The sequence below is a fragment of the Canis lupus genome, chromosome 11 (assembly GCF_011100685.1).
Source record: "Canis lupus familiaris isolate Mischka breed German Shepherd chromosome 11, alternate assembly UU_Cfam_GSD_1.0, whole genome shotgun sequence".
Classification (NCBI taxonomy): domain Eukaryota; kingdom Metazoa; phylum Chordata; class Mammalia; order Carnivora; family Canidae; genus Canis; species Canis lupus.
In genome coordinates this window covers 23,792,871-23,809,840 of record NC_049232.1, presented here as the reverse complement: position 1 = coordinate 23,809,840, position 16,970 = coordinate 23,792,871, and the positions used below count along the sequence as shown (strand labels likewise).

The 16,970-nt window shown below is 48.0% G+C and overlaps 1 protein-coding gene and 1 long non-coding RNA gene across 8 annotated transcripts in view; one reads left to right on the top strand and one right to left on the bottom strand.

Moving 5' to 3' along the window:
- SLC25A48 (solute carrier family 25 member 48) overlaps window positions 1-16,970 on the bottom strand; it is a 52,402-nt gene that overhangs the window by 24,227 nt on the left and 11,205 nt on the right. For all 7 annotated transcript variants that reach the window (XR_005366707.1, XM_038552229.1, XM_038552227.1 and 4 more), the window contains 2 exons: window positions 16,094-16,352; window positions 839-1,096 (listed from right to left, as the gene is read on the bottom strand). Coding sequence is in view for 6 of the 7 variants with exons in the window: in XM_038552229.1 (XP_038408157.1) it covers window positions 839-1,096; window positions 16,094-16,352 (517 nt within the window). In the remaining variant the exon portion in view is untranslated. The remainder of the gene's footprint in view (window positions 1-838; window positions 1,097-16,093; window positions 16,353-16,970) is intronic.
- LOC119873897 lies at window positions 5,226-8,079 on the top strand. The gene is made up of 3 exons (XR_005366709.1): window positions 5,226-5,423; window positions 6,278-6,450; window positions 7,556-8,079. It is a non-coding gene; the product is annotated as an uncharacterized LOC119873897 (long non-coding RNA).

Genomic DNA, 16,970 nt, shown 5'->3' with positions numbered 1-16,970 from the left:
ACTATTCCTACTCCTGGCTAAATCCAGGAGTAGGAATAGTAAGTTCAAAGACCTCGTGGTGGGGAGAAGCCAGGCATGGTCAGGTTGCAGCAAGGAGACTGGTGTGGCTGGAGCAGAGCGAGCCAAGACGTAGGAGTAGAAAAGGAATGCAGAAGGCTGATAGGCAGCTGGATCAGAAGGGGACTGAAAATCACTGCAAGAACACTAATTTTGACCCTAGATGAAGTGGAGGTGCTGTGTGATTTCTGAGTAGTGAGACTAAGTAACCAACTCATGGTCACCCAGTGAATAAGTGTGGATTTGAACTGGGATCTTGCTGACCACTAAGTCCCTGCCATACTGTCTTCACTAGCTGTGTGTCCTGAGGTTGGTCACTTAATGTCTCTGAGCCTTGGCTTTCTCATCTGAAAAATGGGGAGACTGATTCCTCCCTTATGGAGTTAATGAAATTCTCATATTAGAAAGGTTTGCTGTGTCAACATTCAAAACAGGTGAACCCCAATAACAGATTTCCTTTTCAAACCTCAGCAATACCTGACACAGAATAAATGGTCAGAATACATCTTCTAACTGAAAGTTCAACAATCTGGCATAGGGACCTGCCATTCCCACAGGTCCAGAGGGAAGGAGAGGCAAAAAAGAGGGAGACCATTTCCCATCCCCAGCCTTTTCTCTGTCTGGCTAGGTCTGGCACATAGAGGGTGCTGAACAAAGAACTGTTGCATGAGTAACTAGATTAATTGTGCCCTTTCCTGGACTGAGAATGGCATGATAGGTTCCCCAGCCATCTCACTACAGGGGTCAGCATGGGGACGGGGATCAGTGTGGTTGCCCTTACCTGCCATGCCACCGGCCAGCCACACGGCACACGGGTTGGGGCCTGTGCAGGCCTCAGGTGTGATCCAGTCATTCAGGAACACATAGGGGATGAAGTAGAGGCAGTAGCCTGGGACATCCCTCAGCAGCATGGCACCAACACCCCGGTACATCCCTGCCAGGCCCTCGGTCCGCACGATGGTTGCGATACAATGCACAGGCCCCTGGTAGACGGGCTGCTTCCCAAGAGCCACTGCCCGGGGTTTCAAAGCAAGGTTGGCTGCAAAGACAGGGGGGAGAAGATGGCAAGTGACCCAGGAGGCAAATGACTGACCAATCTCCAGCCCTTGAGCCAGCCCAGCCTATTGACAATTTCCACTTGTGCAGCCTGTTTTTCCCAAAGTTTTTACTAACACTTATGACCTTAGCAGGTCACATCAAGATTCTGAAGTTCCAACAGAAAACCTGAGGTGTGCAGCCTGATATGCAGCCAGACTGGAGATAATACCTGCTGAGTGAAAAGGCACCAGTTGCCTGGATGGTTTCTGGTCAACCATCACTATGTGTTTGTAAGCAGCAGTGACTGCAGAATGCCCAGGATCAAAATGAACAAGCTGTACCAAGCTCTTTTCTGAAGCAGAGGTTGCAAAATCCAATATACTGTGTATGGGGTGTGGGTGGGTGTGGGTGTGTGTGCGTGAGAGAGGCTTGTGTGTGCTTGTGCACAGTGTGGTAAAAAAGCATATGAGATCTGGACCCAGATTGCTCTGGTTCCAAATCCTAAACCCACTACTTAAAAGCTTTTCAACCTTGGTAGGCCACCTTTTTTCGGCCTTTAGTTGCCTATCTTTAAAAAAGAGAACAGGCCACTATTTATTGTATACAAAGTCGCTAAGAAAGTAGATCTTAAAATTCTACACACACACACACACACACACACACACACACACACACATGAATAGTAACTATAGGATATGATGAATGTGTTAACTAACCTTACCTTGGTAACCACTTCACAATACACTTGCATATTAAATAATTGAGTTGTATACTTTGAACTTACACAATGTTACATGTCAGTTATATCTTAATAAAGCTGAAAAAAAATTTTAAAGGGAAAAGAAGAGAACAGGTGAGTATACATAAGGTAATACCTATAAAGTATTCAACAGGGTACTAGGAACACTGTTGGGATAGAATAAGTTATCAACAGATTATTACTGAGATGTAGGTAATTGGCATGAATTGGAAGCAGGACACATGGGCTGGAGGGCCAGACATGCTGTCACTCCAGCCATGACCAGGCCGCACCCTGAAGCAGCTGTAGGACAGCCCTGATGCCACTGGCCCAAGTCCGGAGGCATGGGGCTGCTGTCTCCCTGTCTACCTCCAGGGTCTCTGCTGGCAGATCATGGAATATGACGTCCTGTAGCTTCTTCTAGGAGTGTGTGTAGCCAGCATGCAGTGACTCTGTCTCTTCTTTTTAATCCTTCCACCTGGCTCCCCTGGCTCCTTGTCTGATGCTCATCTCCGCATCTATGAACCCTTTAGCTCAGCTCTGACTCATGGCCAGAGAGGCCTCCTGGTCCTAGTGCAGATAAAGTAGACTCTTATTCTCAACATTCTGTTCCTGAAGAACTAATGTGGAATTAACAGAAAAGAAACAGAATGAAGCTTGCCTGTGACACACACCTATTTGCTGCCTGGGTTTAGTTCCCTGTATGTGGCATCTCAGTTTAGTTTTGAACATGCTGACAAAGAGGCAGTAACTTTCACTACTGAACAGTTGAATTTCCAAGTTCCCCAAACAGTTCCATCTTTATCAGATGAAAGGTGAGGAGAAAATCTTCAGCTTCATGATTCCGTAGTCCAAACTGAAGATTTGAAGTCAACAGCAACCTGTCCTTTCGCTCATTCCAGAAGGAGGTAAGATAAAGGGAAAGCTTTTTATTTGCCTGGGAAGTGTGTTTGAACAAATGAGTCCTATATTTTCTTTTTGTGTGTAGGGAGGAGACTAATCGCTGCAATGTGCGTTCAGCCAACTACAGTGTGGGCAGGAGACTAAGTCCCATTCGTTTCCACAGCAGACCCCCCAGGAAGGGAGCAAGAGTGGTGGCCACTCCTGGTGGAAAAGCACCCTCTGAGTTTAGAGCAGGATCAGACAATGTGGTATTTGAAAGCCTACTGAGAGACCACTGCACACCCCTTCCTTTCCCAAATCCACAAGGATGCTGCCCGGATCATCCTGGGAAATTCTAGGATGAGATCGAATAGATACAGTTGTCCTACCATATAAACTTTACCTGGGTCATGCTCATGTCCAAGTAACTGTGACCTGACCCAGGAGTCAAGGTTTCCCTGAATCAATTATAGGTATGATGTGGCTCTCAGAAGTTACTGATTGAAGGAGGGTGTCCTGATAATATTTTGTTTGTGTAGAGGTATAGATGTTGAAAAAAAAAATACTTGCCCAACCTCCAACATGCCTTGTCAACAAAAAAACCTGTACTTTTTCCCCCCTTTTCTTCTCAGGATAAGCAATAAGGAAACACTCATGTTGCCCCAGGTTTGTAACATGAGCAATCTTGTTTTTATTGCCTGAGAATTATCTATTTATGGCTATTAAACCAATGTAATTGTCATGGGGACTGCCATAACCTGGAATATGGATACGAATCTGAACTGGTAGCCAGTGCCTTCTGGACACAAGTCAATTCTGCAAAGCCTCTAGAACTCCTTCTAGCTCCTTCATCCCCAGTGTTAAAGCATGCACACACACATGTGCACTTATTTGGATATAATTTCAAATTTGCAAAAAAGGGCAAAAGAACAATCATACAAAGAACACTCTTATATATCCTTTACCCAGATTCACCTATTGACCTCATTTTACCTCATTTATTTTATGGCATGTGTGCACTCTTTCTCTTGCCCCTCCCTTCTTACTGAACAGATGCCCCTGCCCCAATCCATAAACTTTGCCTGGGCTGTGTTCATCACCTGACCTGGAATCAAGGGCTGTATGCATCAGCTAAGGATATGATGTGACTTTTCAGGAGTTACTGATAGGAGCGTATCTGATAAAAATCTTCCTTGTTTGGAGGTGCCAAAGTTGGAAAAACATCTGACAAACTTTGAACCAACAATGTCAACAAGACCCAAACTTGTACTTTTTTTTATCCCTTTTCTCAAGGTAAGCAATAAGGAAATTCTTCTGTATACATATGCATATTTTTATCACACATACATACATGATACTTTCTCTGAACCATTTCAGAGTTAGATACTAAATGGCCCTTTACCCCTAAATGCTACGATATGTATTTCCTAAGAATAGGGATACTGCCTTACATGCAACAGTAGTTATCAGTTTCATAATCTATATTGACAATACCTTTACCTAATGTACTGTCTATACTCAAATTATCGCTTGATCTCATACTGACCCTGCATGGCATCCCTCCCCTCCCTAGTGTAGGATTTTAGTCTAATCAGGCAGTGCATTTAGTTATGATTCTTAACCTTTAATTTTATTCTTAGTAAGCTCTACACCCAACATGGGGTTCAAACTAAGGACCCCCCAAGATCAAGAGTTGCACACTCCACCGACTGAGCTAGCCAGGTGCCCCTAGCTTTCTTTAATCTGGAGCATTTCTACAGCTTTTCTTTGTTTTTAATGATACTGACATGTTTTTAGTATGTTGCCTCCCTTCTTACGAATAGAAACTTCCTCATTTGGGATTTGTTTGCTGTTTTCTTGATCACATTGAGATGATGCATTCTTGGCTGGATTTCCTCTCCTCCCATTAGAGGACTAATGACTCTTAGGAGCCACTGGTTTTCTCCTTCTCTGGCCTCCTATCTTTGTTTTTATTAGTTTCCTTTTTAATTTAGATATAATTTACATTCAATAAAAGGTGTAGCTCGTAGGTGTACAGTTGATGAGTTTTGACAACTGCAGGCACCTGCGGCACCACACCCTACTGAGAAAATGACATCTTATGCTTGAAACAACCTGTTTTGGTCACAGCCCACTAAGACGCAGTGAAGATTCCAAGCCTACCTACTCTCTCCTGCTTGCTTTTCAAGGTCTAAGAGCTCTGTGACATCAGTGGTGTGCTACTCAACAAGAAGCAAATCTTTCAACTAGTCGATGGTTGTTATGGGCCTATCTGCAGTAGCAATAGTGACATGGACGATTCATATGGGACCACAAAGCAGAAAACAGCAGCAACTCTATCAGTTGCTCCAAGAGAGGCTGAGGCTGGGCTTGGGAGGCGTGGCCTGGGGGTGGCACTGGTTAGGGGGCGTGACCCGAGAGGAGGGCTTAGGGCTTGGGAGACGCGACCCTAGGGAAGAGTGGCCTGAGGGGAGGCACGGCTTAGGAGGCGGAGTTTGGGAGACAGGGCCTGGGGAGGCGTGGCTTGGCCGCTCCTCTTAGTAAAACGCTGAATCAGAGTTCTTGGTAACTCTAGCTGTTTAAAACAAACTTTGTTGACCTTTAAAAATGGATTTGGGAGGTTGCCGGCAAGCAGCTCTTGGAAATAGGCACAACTGAAATCCGTGGACCAGCATGTTTGTGCACGAGGAAGGGGGTGAGGTGCTGGGTGAGTACTCTGCTCACTCTGAACCACCAGCTTTTTGCCTGTTGTTCTTGAACCTTCAGGGCTTGGCTTGGAGGCATATGCATGCGTGTGAAGGGATTCACATAGGGCATATTTTTTCTGGGACAAACTATATTTAGTTTCTCTAATTAGAATTTTTTGTTCTACCATGGGGATAAAATCATGAATCAAATTTTGATCATTTATCATGAGGCTTTGCCACTGAGACCATTTTTTTTTCTGTACTCTAAATGAAGACCCTATTACCTTTTATTATATGATATGTATGGATTAAAAACCTGCAATGCTCAGGATGCCTGTGGGTTTGTTTTCCCAAATTCACTTAGGATCAATTCAAACCCCCTATCCAGGCAAGATGCCAAAAGTCAATGAACTTGGCCCCTACCCAGCTCCTAATCTTCATCCAGGAGCAGAGGAGAGCCTATACGGATCTAAAAATTCCCTCTCCTCCAAACTCCCTCACCTCGTCCCTAGCATCATCCCCACCTCCCTCAGCTCAGTCCCTTGCATCATTCCTTAGACTACATGGTGTGGATGTCTGACTTCACTGCTCTGCACCAGTGCAAGGTGTCGTGCTTACTGACCCCTGCCTGGGCCAGGAGGTCCCTCTGAAGGCAGGTGCTTCTGCAGGGAGTAGGGGTTTCCAGGTTTGGCCAGTCCTAACAGGTACCCATGCAGCCACCTCTTGGGGGTTCTCCCACTTTAGAGGGGCTGAGCCAGCCCAGATGCACAACCTAGATTTGTCTCTCAGAAGCCAGGAAGGGAAAGAGCCACAAGACTTCTCCTGTGTGTGCAGTCAGTGGTGGGATTAAAAACACTACATTATTTCTCAACAGGTCACTTTCTACAGAAAATTTATAATAACTAAGCCATCCATAGATGAAGTCCTGCTGGTCCCCAGTCAGTGATGTACAGGTTACCACATTTTCTGTGCTCAAATACTTCTGGGCCAGTGGACTCTCAAATGGAAATTGGGAACATGGACTTATTTCAAGGGACCCACAAATTGGTAAGTATTATAGATTCACAGGACTCCTAAAATATCTCACATACATGTGTGATCACTTTTCTCATGTGTAGGTGTTATTGTGGGGAAACAAAAAATCTACTTAAACACAAAAATTTACTTAAATATAATAATTATCCATGGTAACTTCTTATTGTATGTGGTTTCTTAATCCACAGACACTTAATGAACAGTGCTATTCTATGGGTTGGACCCCATTTAATATACTTAAAAAGTATTCTTAGGAAAAGATGGGACACCCTCCCCCCACACACATACTAGCCCATGCCAGAGGCTCTACCCTCTATTTTAAGGTCTGTTCTGGATGCTGCTACTTCTGAGCATGTTGTTTGAACCCATGCAATGAGTTTCCTGATGACATGAAAAGCACACTGTGGCTTTTCCCAGAGCACTAGGACCCTGTGCCTGACATCCTGTCCCATATATGCCTCAACATCCATTCAATAAATACTTGAGCATTTAACCAGGCAGCTCTCAGGACTCGGGCCTCCCAAAGTTTCCCTCCCATGCCTGGCATTCACTCACCCAAGCCTGGGCCTATCTGATCCTTTTGGCCACAGGCTGCAGATACTAAAAGCAACTCCTACATCATGGTCTCAGCTACCATGCTCTTCCAAAAATGCCATGGAAGCATGCAGTGATGTGGATATACATCTTCCAGCAGACAGGCTGAGTAGAACTTCTGCAATTTGGGTTTAAGCAGGCTGGTCAAACAGCTCAGTTCATTTCCTCAGAATATTACCAACTGGGATGCTCTTGCCCAGTTCCTGTTTCCAAAGAGTCCAGTAGTTTCCTTATGATCTCAAGACTCTGAGAATAGGCAGATGGTTTAGCAGAAAGAGCTCTGGATTAGAAGCAGTTGGGATTTTCTTTGCTACTCGGTTGCTATTTACTGTAGGACCTGGTGCAAGAGACTTAACCACAATGGCCCTCAGTTTCCTCCACCACCTATAAAAGGAGAAGAATAAACAGCCTGCCCATCTCTTTTGGCTTTTGTGAAAATTGAGTGAGAATGTTGGCAAATGCACTTTACTTGAGGCAAACTGTCATTCCTGTTTTTATTACCCCTATCCTGATATGACTCCAGATTCCGGAAGTGCTAGAACTGCCAACCTCAGGCAGCTGTGGCCTGCAGCCAAACCTACTGTGGGAGACTGGGGATGCTCACGCAGGGCCAAAACTACCACTACTACTAGCATGGAGTCCTGAAATCAGAACAATACCTGATCTCATCAATTGATTTGAAGACCAAATGGATGTGTTACCCAAGCACATAACCTCACAACAGTGTGTTACATTGTATGCACTGTCATTCATCTCTGCTAGCTATGTGGGACCATGGTTTGTAAATGATTCAGCCAAACCATCCAGAATTCAACGATTCCTCTTGGACTATGTGGTTAAATGCCTGGCCTCTTCATAAATTTCCTCCCTTCGCTTTTAGGCTGCAGTTGCTCCAGCCCTCACTTCCTATTGGCAGCCCACAGTCTACTGGAGAAGAAGGCTCAGGCTGTATGGTCCGAGCTTGTCTTCAGTCCCTTGTCATGCTCCAAGGGTTCCTGTCCTCCCACATAGGCTCTCTTCTTTAGGAAATAAATGGAGCAACATTCAGGGAGCTTAGCTTCAGTAATTCTTGTCCTGCAATGGGAATGTCTTGAAAACTCTACTGTTATCAGAAGGCTGCTCCTCCCCAAGGCCAACCTGCCTGGAGAAGAGTGTTTTTCTTGGAAGCCACACATCTTTATGGTGTGGCCAAAGAGAAGAAATGATGTAGTCAGGGCCTGCAAGGCACAGTTGGAGACCTTTCCAACCAGATATTTCTGAAAATTCAGAAAAATCGGAGAAATGGTTTTACCACATTTTGTCACCATGTAGCTCCTTGGGCTCAGATAGGCTTTGTGTTCTGGTGTGTGGTTTTGATCTCATCCACCCAGGTCCACCCCTCAGGCAGCCCTCTCTGATATGACCATTCCAGCCCTATTTATCTCACCTAGGCATGCTCAGAAATTAGGACCTTCTCCTCCTTAAGTACTGGCCATGCTCCACCCCATTCATTCTGTTAGGGTCATTTTAAACACGGTAGAGCCCGGCCTTATGATGAGGGCTCCCTCAACCTCCTTCCTCTTGCCCTCAAAATTCTCTTTGAATTATCTGTTTTGTTCTCCTCTCCCACTTGGAAATGAAAGGCTTTTTACTTCCTCACCCCTAGGTCTCTGTCCCTAGTGTCCGCCCACCCCCCACCCAAATTCAGCAAGTCTCCCCTCTTGATTCCTTTTGGCCTATTCTGGTAACAGGAGTTTCTCAGGACTGTGCCTCCAGAGGCAGTGGAGGTGGATGGCCCCAGGGCCATACCCTGTCTGCAGTGTGTCACACATGAGGGAGCACAGACACGGCACACAACCTGAACCTCAGTGTCCCTATCTGTTAGGATAAAGAGAATGATGGCACCTCTTTTACACAGTTGCTGTGATGATTCAATTGTAGGTGTGCATTAGCACAGCACACATGGTATGGCTCAGTAACTGCTGAACACAGATACCAGTGTTGCTGGGGCTCCTTCCTCCCTGAGTTCTTCTACTGAATCTTTTCCTTCATCTCCAGCCTCTTCCTTTCAGTTCACCTTGGCATCTGCATCAAATTCATGGCCTCAGCTGTCACTTCTCTGTCAGAGCCCTGACTCTTCCTTTCAGCTGCTGTACCTCACGCACGAAGCCTCAGCCGAACTCAGCATGCTCTCACTCAAGCCTGCCCTCCTGCCAGTCTCCGAAACAGCAGCAAGTGACAGAAAGCATGTATGGATCGCTGCCCCCCACCAAGGGCTGCCTCACGTACTTCCCATGCCATTTCATTCCCTGAGGTGGGTGGGGGTGGCTCCTCCCTCACAGTCACCCAACTGTGACATCCTGGGTCATTTTAGACACTTTCCTCTCTCCTGCTTAGCCCACTGATTCTCCATCACAGATGCCTCCAATCTGCCACTTCCCTCCATTCCCAAAGCCCAAGGCCCTGGGCTCCCTGCTTCTGTCTCTTCTCTGGTCTGTGGTAGCAGCTCCCAAATCAACCCGCCCACTTTACTTTCCCCATCCCTTTAACCTTTCCTGAAGGCTGGATCCACCTTCCTGCCACACAGCTCTGCTCAGGTCTTCTGGTGTCCAGGACACCTCACAGCCTGCAAAATGACATCTTAGCCTACCCTCAGCTAAGAAATCCAAGCTCTTCACAACTCACCCTGTGCCATCTCCTCCCCACATTGTAGTCTGCCCTAACCAAATAGTTCACTCCGAGGTTCCAGAGCTTTCCACAGGCCCTTCTCATTCTGCTCTACCCATCTGATTCCCCCACTAGACTGTGTGCTCCCTGAAGGCAGGGGCTGGGTATCTGCTACCTCTGATTTATCTACTCTGCTTGGCTCAGAGAAAGAGCTCAGGAAATGCTGGCAGATGAAGGAGCCAGAGAGTGAGTTCCAAGAAGTGTCACACTTAGCCTTCTACCTCCAGCTGGGCCCAGTTAAATTATAGGATGGTCAGCACAGAGTTAATGCTGAGTCCTCCTCCAGTCCCCAAACTCTCCCCTCCTAGGGCATTAAGGCTTTTGTGATTTGCACATTAATTAGGCTCTGAATGAAAACATAGACCTCAAAACTCCCACACTGGAGAGAAATGAGTGTCACTGGCCATCAGACCTCCCTCCAGGATGTGACTTGGCCCTGGCAGCAGAGGGACTGCTGGCCTCTGGAATCACAGCCCTGAATTCCAGTTCAGGCCCAGCAGGGCACCCAGGGAGGCTCATGCCCACACAAAGGGTAATGATGACTTCCAGAGGGAGGGTTTCTTCACCGGTGCCTTACAGTCCAGGTCACAGCCAGCGGAACTCAGGCCAGCCTCTCCCTGCCTGCCAAGTGGCAGGGGCACCAGGAGAAAACCTCCATGAAGTTGCAACAGTTTACATGAGGGCTAACTGCTGTTTAGTATGCAACCACAGTCAGTGCCAAATGGAGCTTCCCTCTCAACTTCAGCAACTTCTGAATTTGGTAAAACCCTTCTGTATAACAATTTCATAATATGTGCCAAGATTCTTAAGAATGGCCAGACCTTTTGACTCATTCATGAATCAAAGAGCCCACACATTTAGAGAAATAACCCTACATGAAAGCAACTCCATATGGACAGATCTCCTGACCACATCACCATGCTTAAAAGAGGATGAACCATCAGCAACATAAACATCCATCACCAGGAAGATGGTGACATAAGTTTAATAGTACACCTAACATTTATTTCAGGTGTTTGGTGTGCCAGGCATGGTGCTGAGTTCTTCGTGTTCAATCCATCATCCCATTATATCCCAGTTATGAAGTAGCCACTATAGCTGTGTCCAGTGACATTAGTGGAGATATCTAGAGCTCCCAGGTTCTAGGGAAGGGAGGACTAGAAGTGGGTGGTCTCACTCCAGGAACTGAATTTTTGCCACACTGTATCATCGCTCTCCACACGTGTCCACATAAGCACAGTGATGGAATATTGCACATCTAATTAAATATTAGTCCTCCATTATAAATAATTTTAAATGCCATTTTCATTACATGGAAAATGTTGTCAAATTGAGTTAAAAACAGGATATGAGTATATCCTGTATATGTACGAGTATATGTACGAGTATAACCTCTTAAGATATTTAATCCATATATTGAGAAAAGGAAAAGGAAATGGAAACACATTAATGTATTAACAGTGACTGTATCTGGGGGGATGAGCATTTTCTCCCTCCACATTTAATGTCCTCTCTTGTGTACATTTTCAACACAAGGTCACCACTAACAGATAATCAGGATGATCCCACTGGCTTTCTAATTGCAAGCCTTCAGGTAAGCTGACCTCTAACCCCAATGTGACCTCCATGCTACCTTCACATGTCCCAAAGGGGGGATGCCAGAGGCCTCCAGCACCTGAGTTCAGAATACGAATACAGTCCCTCATGGCCCATTGTCTCCAACCGAGAAGTGGTCAAGCATTTCTGGGGTAAAGCTACAAACCATAGACAATTTGACAAGCCTGGCCCGAGGCTGCCTGGAAATGCCCATCTCAGCACAGTCACCATGCAGAGCGGGCCTGACTCAGGGCCCAGACTGCAAGCTTGCAGCCAGCACTAGCTCCACACTATCCCAGGCCACGTCAACACATTGGACTTCATGATACTGTGTTTGCAGCAGGTTTTGTTTTTAATGAAATTGCCTGACAATTTCCAATCTAAGCCATGTGGCCACCATGACCTGGGATGAAGTTGTAGCCACCCACTTTGGACACAATGTGGGTTTGGCTTACAACAGTCCCCACTACTCCCTACTATCTCCCTGGCACTGGAGCTGACACGTGCTGCAGCTTGCTCATTTTGTAATAGCAGAGTGATAGGGAAAGTGAAACATGTTCTGTGTACATGTTTCGATCAAGAGAAAAAAGGAAACATGGGTTAGGAGAGCTATGGGTATCAAGAAAAACAGAACAGGGTACATTTTCCAGGTACCTCTGCTCACTTATGCTACCTCCATGGTTCAAGTGAGTCTCTGAGCTCTCCATGTCGGGCCTAGAGGGTCTCTGAGGAACAAGTAAACTGCATCCTTCCTCCCTTCCTAGAGAGATTCCTGGCAGAAAGTACTGCCTGGTGACACACTGCCTGCCTGCCCCTGCTCCAGCCCCAGTGGAGATCCTGCCCAGCCTCCAAAGACTTTCCCCTAAGAAGCTTGCCTAGAAGGTGAAGGAACAATGGCCCAGGCAGAGAGGGGCTGCCCAAAGCCACAGAATCCAGACCCATTCTTGGGAATCCGTGAGCTGTGTCTGTTACTTGAACAATGTCAGTTTGGAGATGTGCCCCCCAGCCCACTTACCCCCTCAATTTTGAAGCTGGATTTGTGAGGAATGTGTGCAAAGGCCCAGGTGTTAATCAAAGCTGCCCTAGTCTCAGGTTCTAGAAAATCCCAGGGCAGGAAACAGAAGCAGCATCAGTGGGCCCTAGTCAGAATGCCTGAGGTTTCATCTCAGCTCCACCTCCCACTAGGGAGTGACCCCAGGCCGGGCAGGAAGCTACTGATGCCTGGGGATCCCCTTTGTTAATGTCTAGGAATTGGGTTTCTGGAAAGATTAAACACCTGCAGAGCTCTCAGCATAGTGCTTGGTGCAGGATAAGGGCTCAGTAAATACTGGCTGTCCTGGCCCTGCTGCTGTGACCTGGCTTAGCCGAGATCAGAGGCTTGAGGACATCCTCCGATCTTGGGTTCTACCCTCCCTGTACTTGCTCAGGTGAACTGTCTTTGTTTTGTCCTGCTAGCTAAGCCCCTGGGGCCCAGATGCTAGTGACTTAGAACTCTGCAGAGTTGAGAAATCTTGGCCTGCAGGAACCTTCCCTGGCTTCTTAAGAACCTTTCCTGAGTTCACAAAAGATCACTCTCCTGGCACACGGAAAAGGATGTAATAAACACATGTTCATTTTCCACTGCTGCTGCAAGGGATTGACTCAACAGAACAAGTTTCCTTCTGGCACTATAGTGAACTGACAAACTAAAGCCACGGACACTGTCCTACACATACAGGAGCAGGGCCAGGACACCACCTGCCTCAGACATTTTTTAGAGCTTCCTGTGGTGGAAAGGCCAGGGAAAGCCTATGGGTCTCCATGTTCTCAGCGCTCAGAGAACTTATCCAGGAGACAAGGCCCCAGAAGAATATGCACGTCCCAGGTGGGCAGTTCTGGAGAACCCTAGCCTGGGAGAGCAACAACTCAGGCTGTCACGGCCCTGGATAGCAGGCATGGGTAACCCTCAGACCAGGTACACAGCCCTGATCTCCAGCTACTCCTCCATCCTCCTACTTCCTGCCCCATGCCCTTCCTGACTCCCAGCCTGTCCTGTTCCCTCCCCCCTACCCCACCACAGGTGGAGTGGCCCAATTCCTGTCTGCTGGACAGAGCCTGAGAGGAGGGGTATGATGGAGACTTTTGTTCACCACTGAGTCCTAGCACCTAGCTCTGTGCCTGGCATACAGCAGGCACATACACAACATGTTGGGTAAATGAACAGGGCCAGCAGCCATACGGACCTTAGGGTGTGGTAGTGGGTATTAAGTGAATGACGCACACAGGATGTCTGGCATACGGTGAGTTGCTTGGCAGCTTTTGCAGCTGCTGATGGCAGCTGCTCAGGTCCCTAAAACTGGCTGTTGCAGCATACCCAGCTTTGGGACCCTTCTTGGGTCTGCCCATTCCTTGACCACCTCCTATCCTTCCTCCAAGATTCTAGCCTGACCTCAGGATCCCTTAGAGCTCAGGCCTTAGCCCACCAAGTTAGTTACCATTCTAGCACCCTATGTAGGGAAGGCAGGGGTGGAGGAGGACAGGATAGAGGATGGAATCAATTAATTTGCCTCCAAACATTCTGGGCTTTTCTAAGAAAGGCATTTCTCCAGAAACACCTCCTCTGGTGTCCAGGCTGGCTGTGTCTCACCTCCCCCAAAATATAAATGCATGCTTAGCCCTTTGCCTCCTCTTCTAGGGTCAAAGTACCCAGGCTGTGAAGGAGGCAGGTCTCCTCCAGGAGCAAAGGAGACTCATCACTGCTAATTCTTTCACGATCTGGGCCCAAAGAGTTTTAAGACTTACGGAAAGATTTCCTCTGCACCTGAAATGGACACAGGCTTTTCTGAGGGAGGGATAGAGCCAAAGGCCAGGCTGGGGCCCATGCTTCCTGGTTCTCCATCTGCTCATGATGCCCTTCATTCCTCAACAGATTTGCTTTTGCCTCTGTGACAGGACCAGACCAGCAAGCTTCAGACATTTCTGTGAGATGCAACCCTATGATTAAACTAAACCGCACCAAAACATGGCTCAGTATGTCAAGTAGATGGAGGTGGACTCACCTCACCCTGTGTATCTCTGAGTGGCCCCGATGAGGGTATGCAGTAACCCTCAGGATGAGCCAACATGCTGACAGTAACTATGGGCCTTGGGGCACTGAGTGTCCCCCAGGGATGACCCAACTATTAAGGTCAGCCAGTTCCCAACCTCTCCATGGACCCCAGTGGGGATGTCACAATCATGCTCAGGGGATGTACAGTCGTCCTGGATGCCTCTTGGGCTGGGCAAGAGGTGCAGGCTGAATCAAGGCACCTGGGCTGGGAGCAAGAGAGTTGCTGGACTGGAGTGGTCCTGAGTACACTATTGGGACTTCAGCTGAGCAACACAGCTGAGCCCGGCCTCTGTAAGCATAGGGGTCACATGCTGACCACTAAGAAGGCTGCCAGGGAGTGGGGTCTTATCTATAAGAGCTGTCACCCCAGATCAGATAGCTGAGGTGTCAGTAAGGACCACAGATCCAGCCCTTCCATTATGCAGAGAGGGACCGGTGGCCCAGGCAGGGGCAGTATCTCACCTGAGGAGACAGATTGAAATCAAAGCCAAGAACCAAACCTGGAGATACTGAAATCTGTCAGGGCACCTGGGTGGCTCAGTGGTTGAGCATCTGCCTTCAGTTTATGGCATGATCCCGGGGTCCGGCGGTGAGTCCCACATTGGGCTCCCCACAGGGAACCTGCTTCTCCTTCGGCCTGTGTCTCTGCCTCTCTCTCTGTGTCCCTCATGAATAAATAAATAAAATCTTTTTTAAAAAAAGAAAAGAAAGGAAAAAATCTAAGACCCCTGGCTCATCTTTCCTCAAGAGCTGGCACTTTCTACTCTGCACAGCACATACTTTCCCATTCTTTCCATCCTCCTTTGTCAAAAGCACAGGAAAGACCTAGAAGCTCCTTTTTCAGAAGGGAGGAAGTAACGGACCTGGCGTGTGGTACAGGAGAGCTGTGTCGCTTACCAAGAAATGAAGCTCAAACCAGAATGTCAAGGAGGGGAAGAAGAGCGACCCTTCACCCCCTGCAGCTGGCAGTCCAGGGCTGAGGCTCCTGGCTCCACACCCTGGTGTTAGGGACAGGTGTGGCTTTGAAACCTGTGAGCCCTCAGGACCCTGTGCTTGATTTAGTGTTCTGGGCTGCTCTTCTAAAACCCTTTACAGTTTTTTTTTAAGGTTTTATTTATTTATTCATGAGAGAGAGAGAGGCAGAGACACAGGCAGAGGGAGAAGCAGGCTCCATGCAGGGAACCCGACATGGGACGTGGGACTCGATCCTGGGTCTCCAGGATCACACCCTGGGCCAAAGGTGGCTCCTAACTGCTGAGCCACCTGGGCTGCCCCCCTTTACAGTTTTTGAACAAGGAATTCCCCATATTCCTTCTGCACTGGACACTGCAAACAATGCAGCTGGTCCTCACCCACCCATCATTAAATGCATGGCCCTATGTGAGTGTCTTCACCTCTGGGAGCCTCAGCCTCCTCTGTAAGATGGAAATGCTAATAGTGCCTGCCTTCCAGAATTGTTATAAAGACCAAGAAACATGCCCAAAGCTCTAAGCAGGTGCCTGGCACAGAATAAACGATAGCTACTACTATAGATAAAAATAACAATTGCAGACTCTTACGTGACAACACAGACACTGCTCAATGAAAAAGACGTCAGCAACCACATCCCAGGTGGCAAAGCAGAAAAGGGGCAGAGGTGCCCAGATGCCAGGCCCCCTGCTCTACTCTTACCTTCCCGAAATGGCTGTGTTTGCATCTGCAGCCGGATCTTGATGAGGTCCACGGGCGCTCCCAGCCCGACAGAGACCACGCCAGCCACCATGCTGGCCAGGAGAAGGTCAGACAGGGTACGGGACCGGCTGGCCTCGGGCTCCCTGCAGTGGTGCTGGCTGAGGAACCTCTGCGTGTTACTGAAGACCCCAAACACCACGGAGTTGTAGACAGCGATGCTGGCGAGGGGAAAGGACATGCCCTTGAAGAAGCCAAACACCTGGGGGAAAACCAGGGAGCAGGGACATGAGGGCCTGGGGCTGTCTGCAGGCCAGGTGCCAAGCCACCCGACCATGCTGCCCTCTAAGACCCTGCCCTCTTAGAGCCCACAGACTGGTGAAGAGACACCACAGGAAAGATCAATCATTATGTCAGTGACAAGAATAAAAAAGGATGATGTGATGGAGCGACCAGGTGGCGGAGGGGTTGCTCTACATTCGTGGGCAGGGCATCCTAGCCAGGTGGGAGTGGAGGGGGGTGGGTATCCACTTCTGTAAGCACTTTTGTTTTCTGGGTCAGGGTGCCCTAGGCCTGGAACCCATATTTGCCACCAGAATGGCAGTGTTCTTAGGTTGGAAAGACACATACCCTCCTCATGTGCCACTCAACCAAAAGCATTCTCTAAGGCACTTGCCAGGCCCTGGGGGACAACTATCAGGAAGAAATACTCACTGCCCTCACTGAGTGCACACTCTGGGGACAGGGACAGCCAAATGGACAGGTGATTAAAACTCAATGCACTAAGTATGTAGTGGGGGTCTAAGGGGAGGGGAGCCCCCAGAGAGACAGCACCGGGAGGCTTCTGCACACATGCAGTGACCACAGGAGCAGGTGCTGG